This window comes from Biomphalaria glabrata, chromosome 11 (assembly GCF_947242115.1).
Source record: "Biomphalaria glabrata chromosome 11, xgBioGlab47.1, whole genome shotgun sequence".
NCBI classification, from domain to species: domain Eukaryota; kingdom Metazoa; phylum Mollusca; class Gastropoda; family Planorbidae; genus Biomphalaria; species Biomphalaria glabrata.
Genome location: NC_074721.1, coordinates 33,077,628 through 33,091,061, shown reverse-complemented (window position 1 = coordinate 33,091,061; position 13,434 = coordinate 33,077,628). Strand labels below are relative to the sequence as shown.

At 32.4% G+C, this 13,434-nt stretch overlaps 1 protein-coding gene across 50 annotated transcripts in view; it reads left to right on the top strand.

Moving 5' to 3' along the window:
* The window catches only part of LOC106055044 (mucin-4-like), a 104,219-nt gene extending 91,035 nt beyond the window's left edge, over window positions 1-13,184 (top strand). For all 50 annotated transcript variants that reach the window (XM_056004795.1, XM_056004824.1, XM_056004816.1 and 47 more), the window contains 8 exons: window positions 123-248; window positions 485-600; window positions 1,693-1,751; window positions 5,194-5,351; window positions 6,101-6,203; window positions 7,621-7,640; window positions 8,325-8,442; window positions 12,929-13,184. In XM_056004795.1, coding sequence (XP_055860770.1) covers window positions 123-248; window positions 485-600; window positions 1,693-1,751; window positions 5,194-5,351; window positions 6,101-6,203; window positions 7,621-7,640; window positions 8,325-8,442; window positions 12,929-13,070 — 842 coding nt within the window. In that variant the 3' untranslated portion in view covers window positions 13,071-13,184. The remainder of the gene's footprint in view (window positions 1-122; window positions 249-484; window positions 601-1,692; window positions 1,752-5,193; window positions 5,352-6,100; window positions 6,204-7,620; window positions 7,641-8,324; window positions 8,443-12,928) is intronic.
* Window positions 13,185-13,434: the final 250 nt, after the last annotated feature.

The window sequence follows — 13,434 nt, the reverse complement described above, 5'->3', positions numbered from 1 at the left end:
GTCTGATAGGTGTTGTACTTTTTTTTTTAACTTTCATATCAACTTTCTATTTATAGAGATAGTCTTATAGGTTTTGTAGTTTCATTACAATACCATGAAATATTTTGTTTATGATTATATAGATGTGGATGAATGTTTGCTAAAGACTTCAACATGTACCCAAGTTTGTACAAACAAAGAGGGTGGCTTTACTTGCTCATGTAACACTGGATATGATGTGCTAGAAACAGATTCAAATAAATGTTACAGTGAGTTGATTTGTAAATTTGTATAAACTCTGATAAAAAGGAAATTTGCCAATATTTTAGAAAGAAATTTACAGCAAGAAGAATTATGTCTTTTATAGTTGAATATTTTTTTTGTTTAGTAAATATGTAATTTCATTTTATATACCGGTACCAGAATTCATTTTAATATTCATAGATGATGTATTGTTGTTTTTTTTTAAATAATTCTATTATGTTTCTTGTATTTTGTTTTTCAGAGTCTGATAAATATTCTATGTCGTTTAAGTTAAAAACTTTTGATGTTTCAAATATAAATATAAATGAACCACAAAGTGAAGACTATAAGAAACTTAAAGCACAAATTGAAGCTGAGGTGAGCATTGTTTGATCTACATGGCCTACTTAGGGAGCAATAGTGTTGTGTATGTTTGAAAGTTAGGTGAAATGAAAGAGTTTAATAAGATTTGTGAATTATCTTAATTATTTTATTATATATTTATATGTCAAGGGCATGACTATAGGTATCATCCTTTGATCAAACAATGTTGTCTGTTTCACAATTATTAACATAAGAAAAATTGAATAACAGAAGAAATTTTGTTATGGCATGATTAGGAATTAGTTATTTGTTTCAGGAATAGGGGAAGTTTTTACTTAGCGATGATAACATAAAGTTTCTTAAAAAGACAGAACACTCTAGGAGATGAAAGGAAGAAGACGCTTTTCCTATCAAAGTAAACAGGGATTTTATAGACGGCTATAAGAAAGGACATTCAGCTGTTCCCTTTATTGATATTAAACTTATTTTGTTGTTCAACACCAGAGTCCAATACTTTTATCTATTGTTGGCCCTTTCAACACCAGAGTCCAATACTTTTATCTATTGTTGGCCCTTTCAACACCAGAGTCCAATACTTTTATCTATTGTTGGCCATTTCGCCGGTGTTATCTAATCCAGCATTGAGTTCCTCCATTTAAGTTTGTTTGTATTTCAAGTAATAGAAAATGATGAATAAGGTAAAAAAGGATTTCTCTCTAAGTTTTATAATTCTTAGGTCTGCCTATGTTTTTATTTAGCTTTTTCTGCACCATATATTTTCACTCAAGTTCCTTATCATTAAATGCTAATGATAGAACACTACAAGTAACCTGAAAATTGAGCGGGTGAGGATGGTGCTGGTGATGGTGCTATTTTTCACAGCAGGGATTATGAAAGAAAGCTTGCAGCACTTATTTCACCATGTTACAATGTGTGGCAATGTATTTTTATGAAGAGTTGTGGTATTTTGTCTTTGAGAGATGATCATTTTCCTTTGCAATATATCATGTGAGGATATAGAAATAAATAACAAGGTATATCATAATATCCCAAAATAGAAATGCAAGTTTCCAATAGTTACTTCTTGAAATCAATGAATGTATTGTTCATAGTTTCTTGATTTTTTCCTTTTCCATCTTTCAACAGCTACTGAGATGGTTCAGATTTATCATAGGCGTAACAAGATGCATCGTTGATCGATTGAGGTCTGTTGTGAATATTACATTTATATATGTACTTGTTGTAATTCTACTTCTTTAAGGAGGATTTATATAAATTTAGGATTAAGGTGTATGAGATTTGGGTTTGTACTTTGATGCATGACATTAAGGTGAATAGATGAATGAAGGATATTTAGAGTTTATATTTTGGTGGATAGTCTGATGAATAAAATGTTAATGAATAATCTGATAATAAATGAGATTCAGAGAAGATATTTCAATGAACCACATTTAATAGGATGGATCAGAAGCATAGCTATCCATGTGCAGGTGGGTGCGGGCAGCAGAGAGCATCAGGCGGTGAGGGGCATCAAACTAAGCTTAAACTTTCACAGTATAAACACTGCATTGTAGGCCTACATGAACAAAGACTAGTTTATGGTACTGTTATTTGAAATGTAAGCTAAATTTTTTTTAATTTTGCTACTTTGTTAAATGTAAGCTGTAGACCAGGTCAAATCAGATTAACTAGATTTATTTTAATCTCTCAAAGCAAAAGCACTTTTACACAGCCTCTTTATTCTCGCAAAGAGAAACTCTTTGTACATTTCAGGAGTTTATAAAGTTATTATCCAAATACGATTCACTTTTGATGTTTGAAAAATTTTTGCTCGTAACCAAACTTAGTTCCAGACTACGTACATGTCTCAATAAATACAAAACAAACTTATTGTAATATAGTGTAATAAGGAGCCAAATATTTTTCTATTATTTTGACAGTACACCTTTCACCTCAAAACTGAATTGATTTTCACAAATGTTAACGTTATCTTGTTATGGATAATGATGGGGTAGAAATTCTGTAGTCTTTCATTGACATCATCTCAATTCATTGTCTGCTCAAACCATTCTGTAAATTAGGGCAGCTGAAGCTGAAATCAATTCAGTATCATTTTTTCGTTACACTAAATCATTTGCACATATTTTTCTCAACTTTAGCCCATTTATATAATAAATAGATCAGAAAGAATAAAAACATACTTGTCTAGCATTGTAGGCAAAATTAAACTACACAAAAAGAATTAAGATATTTGATGATAAGCAACAGAATGCTAAGAAGTTATGAGTACTGAACACATCTATAAAGGGATTATTACATGCCCACATTAAAAAGGATGTTTTAATCCAATATAGATAGTTAAGCAGGTAGTTAATTTTAATATAAGATCTTGATTGATGTTGCTTGCAGCACAAATGTGCTTACTAACAATATTTTAAAAACAAGCTCAGACATGAGCTTCACTTAAGTATAGAATATTTTTGCAGTATTTGGAGGCGCAGTGGCTGAGCAGTAAAGCGCTTAACTTTCGAACCGGGTGCCGGGTTTCGAATCCTGGTGAAGACTGGGATTTTTAATTTCAGGATCTTCGGGCACCTCTGAGTCCACCCAGCTCTAATGGGTACCTGACATTAGTTGGAGAAAAGTAAAGGTGGTTGGTCATTGTGCTGGCCACATGACACCCTCATTTACCGTAGGCCACGGAATCAGCTGACCTTTACATTATCTGCCCTATAGACCACAGGGTCTGAAAAGGGAACTTTACTTTTTTTTTTGGGATCCTGAAAGAGACAATGCAAAAATGATGGGAAAACATTTAAATTAAAACATCCAAAAAGCTATGGCCAATTTTGATCAATTGTGTTTATAACATCTGGTCTTTAGAAACAGATAGGTGAACTACATCTTAGTCTGCATAGTCACACAGAATTGTGTTGATCATAGCTGAGTCCAATCCTTTCTTGAAAAAGCCAGCCACATACATGACATGGGAAAGTTAGGTCTACTGCAGATAAGCCTGCTTCTTTTCTCAGGCTTTTGTAAGCTCTATGTTCTTTTAGGCTAGCTGCTTTCCTAGGCTTGTATCTTTAAACAGACACTCATGGCTTTAGGTCACAAGGAGCGATTGAGAACTTGTGTTTTCCAGCCATGAATGTCAATCTCACACTCCATTAGGGAGCTCTAAAATGTTCTTAAGACTTCATGTCCTATCATCAAAATTGAGACCTATTTGCTGTGGCATGGATACTGTTTATATATGACAACTGTAGTGTTTCAATGTCTGTTATGTTGTAAAATCAGTTCACTTAATGAATTTTTCTTAGACAGCGTAGGTGGAAGGAGTTAAGTAAGTTGCTGGAATATAAGGTCCAGGACTGATGCATTTGAGAGTAACAGGATGACTACAGCACTGTAGACTTTCAATTTTTAGATATGCTGTCTCACTTAAAATTGTTGGTACCGGTAATAGCTAGGTTTGCTGCCATTTAAAGTTATTTTGGTGATCTGCATTAAAAAGGTACCCCCTTTCAAATCTTGTGATCTTTGGGGGCAGAAATTGTAAAGCTCAACTGTTTCTATGGCTGGCAGCTGATGAGGATGTCATGTGACCATCACAATAATCTTTACTTTCCACAACATATCTCAGGTACCGGTAGCTGTTAGAGTTTGGTGGCTTACTTAAAAACTTCAAAGTTCAAAATCCCATTCATGGTTTGGAACCCAAGTGCTTTACCACTGAGACACCCCATGTTGATGTGCATCAAAAGAAAAAAAGTTCCTTTCTCTGACTTGCTATCTATAGGGCAGATGATGTTAAGGTCATCTGTATCTTTGACCAACAGTTAATGAGGGTGTCATGTGGCCAGCACAAAAAGCCACCTTAACTTTCCCCAGCTAAAGTCAGGTACCCATTAAAGAAGCATTAGAGCCCTAAAAATTCAAAATCCAAGTCTTCACTGGGATTCGAAATCAGAACCCCAGATTAAGAAGCCAAGTGCTTAACCACTCAGCCACCACATGCCTTTCAGTCACCCTGTTCCCTGGTGATGTGCATAGCAACATCAAATTGTGTTACAGCAGGGGCACATCATAATTGTGCATCATTCCATATCTTGTAAAAAAAAAAAGTCTTTGTATTATAGGATATTAATTACCTATTACTTTAAAAAAAAAATGTTACTAAATTTTTAAGAAAAAATTTACAAACATTAACATATGCTTAGGTCCCAGTACCGTATGTTAGAAAAAAAGGGAATTTGAAAAATTATGTTTGATGTAAATCATTAAAATATTTTCATTAAAACATAAATGTTACAATTTAAATTGAAAAGAGATAAACTATTTTAATGCATTAAAAAAAATAGGCATCAAACAATTTTCACCTTTTAAATTCATAGAAATTTAAATTTGGAGCTTTTTAACCCCTTAGGATTTAGCAAAGAATACAATTTTAATACTTTGACAAATTTTGCTGGAATAAAAAAGGGGGTGCCTTTAAAATGTAATTTTTAGCTTCTAAAAAAAATTGTCCTAGTAATTACCATCACCTTTTTTAGATTTGCAACAAACCACTGCTACTAAGGTGTCTGACAAAATTCTGAATAAATATTTGAAAGAATTTTAAAGATATTTTTTGTTTCTCTACAGCTCTGGCAGTTTAATTGTTGACTTTACTTTGATTGTGGACGCTGATGTGAATCCAAACTCCAATACAGCTGTGGTGGATGTTATAGTAAACATAGCTTCCAACTTTACTATTGGCAATCAGACGTACTCTGCAGTTTTCACAATTAATGGCCAAACAGGTAAAGTTTGATTTTAATCAGATTTAATTGATGTTAATTACTCTTATTATTTTATCTAAAAAGCTATATGAATGAAGTTTTGTTACTCCTTGGTGTAGGGCTTTTTCTGTTCACATTTGCCCAGATGAACAACTAACCATTAGCACTAGAGTCTCTTCTTAACTGTTCATTCTATGGCTTTATATAAAAGATTGAAAGATCTCTCTCTTGGCCTTGTGTGATCATTAAGGGAATACAATATTTGATTGGTAGGGATGTCTTGATTATTATTAAAATTATCCAATTCAATAAACTTGCTTTTAGCAAAGAAGTTTTTTTTAAATTGTATACATTTTTTATCTTTCTGTGGTGGACCCCATACAATCATCTTGTTTGAGAACCATAGATTTTGTCCGCCGGCCCAAGACAACCACAGAAGGCTTACTCATAGAAAAATGCCAAATATATTTAATATTGTAATAACTTAAGGGAAGGCAACTCGACGACGACAACGATGTTAATTTACAGGACATCACAAATACATGTAGAACAACATGTCTTGATCACAACATCTTTATCTCGACTCTCAACTTGGGCGGAAATCGTTGGTCTCATAATGTCAACATCCTTTTCTAGTCTCATTACTAGAAGTGCACATCTCTGGCAGTGCGCATGGCGAAGTTATAACAATATGTAATAAATTGTTTTGTTTTGTTATAAAATGTTTGTAGTACTTGGATTTAAAGTACGGTACCTATATTTTCTTTCAGTGGATGCTACCACAGACAAGTGCTTTATTCTGAATTTAACCAAACCATGTGCTAGTAATGAGAAATGTGAAATCAGTAGTACCAATGGTAGTGCAATTTGTGTGTAAGTGTATTTTCTAAATATACTTAGGCTGATATAAGTTGTATAGGATGCCATTTTAGATGACATATGAGTTACTTCAGATGAGTTATATTAAAAAGTACCTTTGTTGAGTACATATAAAGAATATTGTGAGATTTCCAGGTCTTCAATGGAATATGAAGTTTAGAATTCATTACTAGGAACAGTCATTTTCATTACTGTAGATTAATTTCATTCAATTAATACATTTTTAATACACTGTGTTATGGCCAGAATTGCACAGTCCACAGCAGCACTTGGGAAACTCAAAACAATCTGGAAAGGCATAAATCATACTGATGTGCTCCCTGATCATGGCCACATTCTTATATGCTTGTAGATCTTGGATGCTGATTGCAGATCTTGAAAAAAAGATTCTAGGTATCACTTACAATGATCACATCACAAATGAAGCAATTAGAAACAGGATTCTACAGCAATAGGACCCTATAATGACCTGCTAACTACTGTCAATAAATTCAAACTTAAACTCTACGGCCATATCACAACATCCTCAGGGTTTTCAATGACCCTTCTTCAGGGAACAGTACCAAGAAAAAGAAGAGTCAGACAGTGAAAACGGTGGGAAGACAAAATCAAAGAATGGACAGGCCTGTTAATAAAAGATATTCTATCTAAGGCAAGAGGCAGAGAGGAATGGAGAAAGATGGTCAACAGATCTTATGTGGTGCCCTTTGAGGAAGCTATTGTGCTTGTGCTCATTAAACATTGTTTTCTAACTTAATGTTCAAGTTAAAATTGTATCAACAAGTTCTAGCTCTTCTTTTTGAACTGGTTTTGCGTTCAAGAATTAACAGTTTGTTTGTTTGTTTGTAAAATGTTTTACATGTTTCGGATGTTCCTTCAGAGTTGAAGATAATTACTTCCTAGTCCAAACCTCCTGCAGGACGACGGGGGATGGGAGCGGGCAGGGTTTGAACCCGGGACCATCGATAAATCTGAACGACAGTCCAGCGTGCAAACCGCACGACCAGGCAGCCATCAGTGAAGTTACTCTTTGTGATGTACCATTAATGCAATATAGAAACCTGGCAGTGATTCTGACAAGCTCATCAAAACTGTCAAGTAGCAATAAAGCTGGCATCACACCTAGATTGCCAGTTTGGCATCCTTACAATAAAATTTGTGACATAGTCTTCAGGTACATAGGTACTCACAGAAAAAAAAAAAAAAACTCTTACAATATGTCCTTTCTAATTTGCTAAATAATGCCAGAAAAGAAGTCAGAGAGTTATGCATATTAATCTATTAATAAGTGATAATTTAAACTGCTCATATTCTTGCATTGTGAATGTGTATTTCTTGGTACTCTACAATAGTCCAATAATTAATACATTAAACAATTATTAATCTATATTATGTTTTTTTTTCTACTTAGAGCACAAAATGTAGCATCAAGTAAGTAAATTGTACTATTAAAAAAATTAGTTATTATAATTTGCTCGTTACAAAATTCCATAACTTTTCAGCCCTTAATTGTTTTTTGGTTATATTAGTGATGTTGGTTTTAAATCTGTTTCATAGATATACATTTACAGAGTTTGTGAAGAGTTGAGTTGAATTGACTTCACTTCCTAATCATAACCAAGGTTTCAAATACAAATTGTTATCAAACTAGTTTAATTCATTCCAGCAACAAAACATATTTGCAGAGTGTCTTATTGATAAAAAAGTAAAACTTGTACACTATCTATGACAATTCTGTAACCACACTAGGTCAATGGACTATCTATAGCAATTTTTAATACTATTTTGTAATAGGGAATTCTTTTTATTTCTAAATTATAAACATGATTACTGGTTAATATTATCTTAATACTCTCTCAGTAACTTCCCCTAATTCTATTTCTAAATAACTAAAGTCATTATTATGCATCACGTTTTAAAGGTCAAATTTAGCCATTATGATTTTTAACTAATATTTCTGTTGACATGTCTTAACACAGAAAAATCTGTAAACCTTAGTAAAGAACTATAAAAATCATTTAATATAGAACTGTATAAATGACATAGAACTATATGAATCACTTTCTATAGAAGTTACAATCACTTATCTTTCTTTTTTATATATTGTCTGTGCAGAAAGTGATGACATCCCTCTGATTGTTGGCCTGTCTGTTGGACTGCCACTATTTGCTGCTCTTGTTGTGGCCATCATATTGATCATTTGGTATAAGAAGAAATACACTCAACAGAGAAGGTATGTAACACATGCAGAAACAAACACAGACTCACATACACTGAATCAACATAACTTTTTTAACACAGTTACTAGATATAACTTTTCATTTCATAGATGTATCTTATTTTATTGAGCTAGGGTTGTTCAGACGGTTTTATGCCATCAATCTTATCTTATATAATACAGACGTTACTTCAAAAAAGAAGATGATTACGTCCTACGTGTCATGCATTCAGTCATGCATATTAACCAATGACTTAAATTCTGCCAAGACACTCGTTTTCCTGGCTAGCTCAGGCAACACATTCCATGCTCTAATAGCACTAGGGAAGAAGGAGTATTTGTACAAATTTGTCCTAGCATATGGGATGAGGAATGTGCCTTTATCTTTGTGTCTTTCTGAGTATTTTATTAAATTTAATTTTTTGTATTTGAAGATTATGGTTCAGTGTTTTATGTATGCTTGCTACTTTACTTTTGCGTCTTCTGTCCTGAAGGCTTTCTAAATTTAGTGATTTTACTAAAGGTGTTACTCTAGTCAAATGTGAATATTCGTTTGTTATGAATCTCACTGCTCTATTTTGTGTCTGTTCCAGTTTCTTAATATTTTCTTGAGTTGAGGGGTCCCAAACAGAGGATGCATATTCTATTATTGGCCTAACCAAGGTTAAATAACATTTTAGTTTTATGTTCTTATTTGATTTATAGAAATTTCTTTTAATAAACCCTAGTGCTTTGTTTGATTTTTTGATAGTTTCATCAATATGGGGATTCTATGACAGTTTTTCATTTATTATAACACCTAGGTATTTTGCGTTTTTAGTTTGTGTTACTGGTTTACCATGAATAAGTTAAATGGAATTAATTTGTTTTAGCTTTTTTGTTACTCTTAATAACTGATATTTATCTGGGTGGAAAGACATGTTCCAATTTGATTCCCATTTCTGTAATTCATCTAATTCTCTTTGTAAAATTTCTGTATCTTGTGTTGTTTTTATTGTTCTATATATTATGCAATCGTCTGTGAATAATCTGACTTGTTCCTGAACTAATGCAATTTGGTAAATTAAAAATAGTAGTGGACCTAACACTTATCCTTGAGGTTCTCCTGAGTTTACTGTTATTGGTGTTGATTTAGAGCCATTTATTATTACAGTTTGTTCTCTCCCTATCAGAAAATTTTTAATCCACTGATGCAATGGACCATCAATGACAAAATATTTTAATTTTTTAAGCAAACTATGGTGCTGAACTTTATCAAAAGCTTTAGAAAAATCTAGTAAGATTTGCTCACTGTTATCTAAACCTTTTGAAAAATCATCAATTAGTCCTATTAGTTGTGTTTCACATGATCTATATTTCCTAAAGCCATGTTGGTATGGTGTAAGGACATTATGTTTTTCTAAGTGGTTTATGATGTTACTACATATTATGTGTTCTAGGATTTTACATGTGATGCTGGTAAGTGATACTGGTCTGTAGTTTCCTAAGTCTGATTTTTCTCCTTTTTTAAATAGAGGGGTGACATTAGCTTCTTTTCAGTCCCTTGGTACTCTGACCTGGTTAAGAGATGCCTGAAAAAGTATTTTGAACACTGGTGCTAGCTCATTGCTTAGTTCTTTGAGTAATCTAGCTGGAATACCATCAGGTCCTGATGCTTTATTAGGTTTGATGTTGGCTAATAGTTTTTGTATTCCCTTTTCTTGTACTTCTATATCTTATGTTGTCTACTTGGTTCAAATTAAGTAATATCTCTTTGTCTCCTGGGGCTGAGAACGCTGATGCAAAGTATTTGTTTAGGATGTTAGCTTTAATTCATTATCATTGTGTGTTAAGTTGTCTTCTCCTTTTAATGGCGCTATGCCTGTTGTTTCCATTTTCTTAGACTTAATGTATGACCATAGGTTTTTGTTGTTATCTTTAGATATTACATTGTTTATGTATTCACTCTGCAGATGTCTGCTTACTTTTGGGTTAGGTGTTTAATTTTTATGTACTTTTATAAACTCTTTCTGCCTTAGTTTCTTTAAATTTTCTATATAGGTTTTCCTTCTGTTTACAAAGCTTCTTTAATCTATTATTAAACCAGCATTAATTTATTTTGTTTGATGTGTATTTAGTTGGTATATGGTTTTCTATAATGTTTTTAAGATAGCTTTTTATGAAATTCCAGAGGTCATCGACTGGTTGGTTAATGTCTCTTTCTGATAATAATGTTTGTTGAAAGTTTAATGCAGCTTGATGTAGTTGTTTTAGGTTGCATTTGTTCCAGAGTAAGATTTTTTGGGGGGGTTTTGTATTGGCTACTGCTTTTATCTGACTGTGTATTTTTACGATCTCACGTTCTGAAAGACCAGGGATGATATCATAATCTACTACTAATCCAGGTCTGTTGGTTAAGAAGAGATCTAATGTGTTGTTTAATCTAGTTGTTTTTTTAATGATTTGATCTAAACTTAGGTTGTGTACAGTTTCTATGAAAAGCTCATTTATTTCCTTAAAGTTTTGGTGTTTATCTATGGTTAGTGTTTTCCAATTTATATCAGGTAGGTTGAAATCACCCATAATCCAAAAAAACTGCATTTTTATTTGTCTCTTTAAGTGTAGTAAACTGATTACATAGTTCTTGCATGTATTCTAAACTAAAAATTGGTGGTCTGTAAATACTGCCTATTCTGAGGGATGTTGAGGTGGTATTAATTTTACAAAATGTTGATTCTTTATTTTTTGAGTTAGGTAAGGTAATTTCTTCTGCTATAAGAGTATTTTTTTATTGCTTAAAGAACTCCTCCATGTTTATCAGCCCTATCTTTTTATAAAAATTTCATAATTACTATTGAAAATTTCTGCATTATAGATTTCATGATGTAGCCAAGTTTCTGTTCCTGCAATTATGTCTGGTTTCTCACATTCTAATAAAATTTCTAAATCTGCTGTTTTGTTCCTAATGCTTTGAAAATTTATTACTAAGGTTTTAAGGTATTACTTCTTTAGTAAGTTTGTTTAATGAGGGTGTTGTATTAGTTTTAGCAGATTTAACTGGAGTGGATCTGGCTTGTGGTTGGTGAATTTGGTTTGGGATGGTGTTTAGGATGTTGTATGGGTTAGAAGTGTCTGCATCAAAGGAATCAAACAGTCCTGATGTAAACTGAGGTAACCCACACAGTACACAGTGACAGGATGCATCTTTGTTGCCTAAGGCATAATACACTGGTGTATTTATATGGAGACAGGATGTGTGGTACCATTCATCACTGGTGTCACATTGAATGGCTTTCTGTTTCATGTTGCATACTTTTTTGCAGATGTTGCATCTATCTTTAGATCTAGGCCCTGGATTTGATTCTACATCTCCTGCTATTAATAGTAAGAGTGATAGGTATTTATTTCGGCTGTGTCTAATTGAAAACTTCCATTTGTGTTGGGTAATCTTCTTTAATGTTATGGATGTGTATGTTAGATTATTTTTGAAGTTGCATTGATCTATAGTGTGATGATTGGTAATTACTGTTTCCTTTTAAAGTTTAGTGTTGACTGATCTAGATCTGTGTTCAATTAGTGTGTATTTAGTAATTATCAGAATAAATAGCGAGAGCAATTTCATGATGGCTGTTGTTTAATTTTAGTTTTTAAAGGTCTAGTCTAAATCTAGTTTAAAGTTTACAATGCTTAAGGCTAAAGTGAAAGCAAGTTTTAAGCTTACAATGAATGAAAATGTAACTCATCTGTGATAACTGTAAACACAAAGCTGCCATCTTGTCAAGAGCGCGTAATCAAAATCTTATTGTCATTGCATGATCTTAAAGCTAAATTAATGTTCAAGTCCACCAGCATTCCAATGGTCCTCACATGGAGAAGTAGATGGAGACAGCTTAAATATTATTATAGTTTGAAGGCTTACTTGAAGTAGCTTTATTCTGTAGAAAGTGCTAAATGTGGTACTGAAGAATAGTCCCCACCACATATACAACATATGTCTTCCTGCAGTGATCCTACTGGTAAAAAAAACAAGATAGAGTTGATGAAATAAATCTGTAAACTTTATGACTGCTATTAGTCACCAAGATACTTCAAACAGAAATAAGATTTCATCGTTATGCACACTAAAACCATCTATCGTCCTAAATTAAAAATCAAGATAAAAAGGATAATAGAAATAAAATACAGGTGCTCAAAAATTACTATTTAAGTCAGCATTTCTCTTCAAAAATTTTAGAAAATTAGGGCTTACTATAGACATCCATATTTTTAAAACGTTTGAAAAATGTATCTAACTGATACTATTACTATCCCTCCACTATACAAAGCATGAGTTATCTATATTTATAATGCTACAGTTACAAGTTTGTATATTCTGGTAGGATGTTTTCTTCTAGACAATTAATATTTTATATCTATAAATAGGATTGTTCAGGACAGTTTTAAGCATGGAAACTTGATGCTTTTATTTCGAATAATTATTCTATAGAACCTTCATTCTTTATCCATTTTGTTTATTTCCCAGAGTCTCAAGCAGAGAAGGTCATTATGAAAATGAAGACCGTCCCGACTCAAGAGCCAGCCATTCTTATTTTGCAGTGGCTCCTGTAGCTACTGACTCCAAGCAAGGAGGAAAGAAGGAAGATAAACAAAACCTCTTCCCATAACTTTGTTTCTAGAACATTTCTATGAACTGTTGCAGTATTAATAGCTCTTGTTATTTCTAGGTCTTCAAACTAAGAAATCTTTTTATTGAGTCCAATTTTTTTTTTTCATAAAAATTCTATTGATTAAACTGTGATACATTTTTTTTTCTGATCTATAAGTTTCTTGATTATAATTGTTAAATATTTTTTAAGCATTTTTTTTTTACATTCTCTTTAAAAAAAATTTTTTATAGCACTTCAATCTTTGCTTAAGATTAAGGTTGAGATTTTTTTTTTTAATTGTATACAACTTGAATTATTTTGTGAAGCTAAACTTGTATAAATATTTCTAAATTATCAAATGTATGTAACTATTAAATTATGT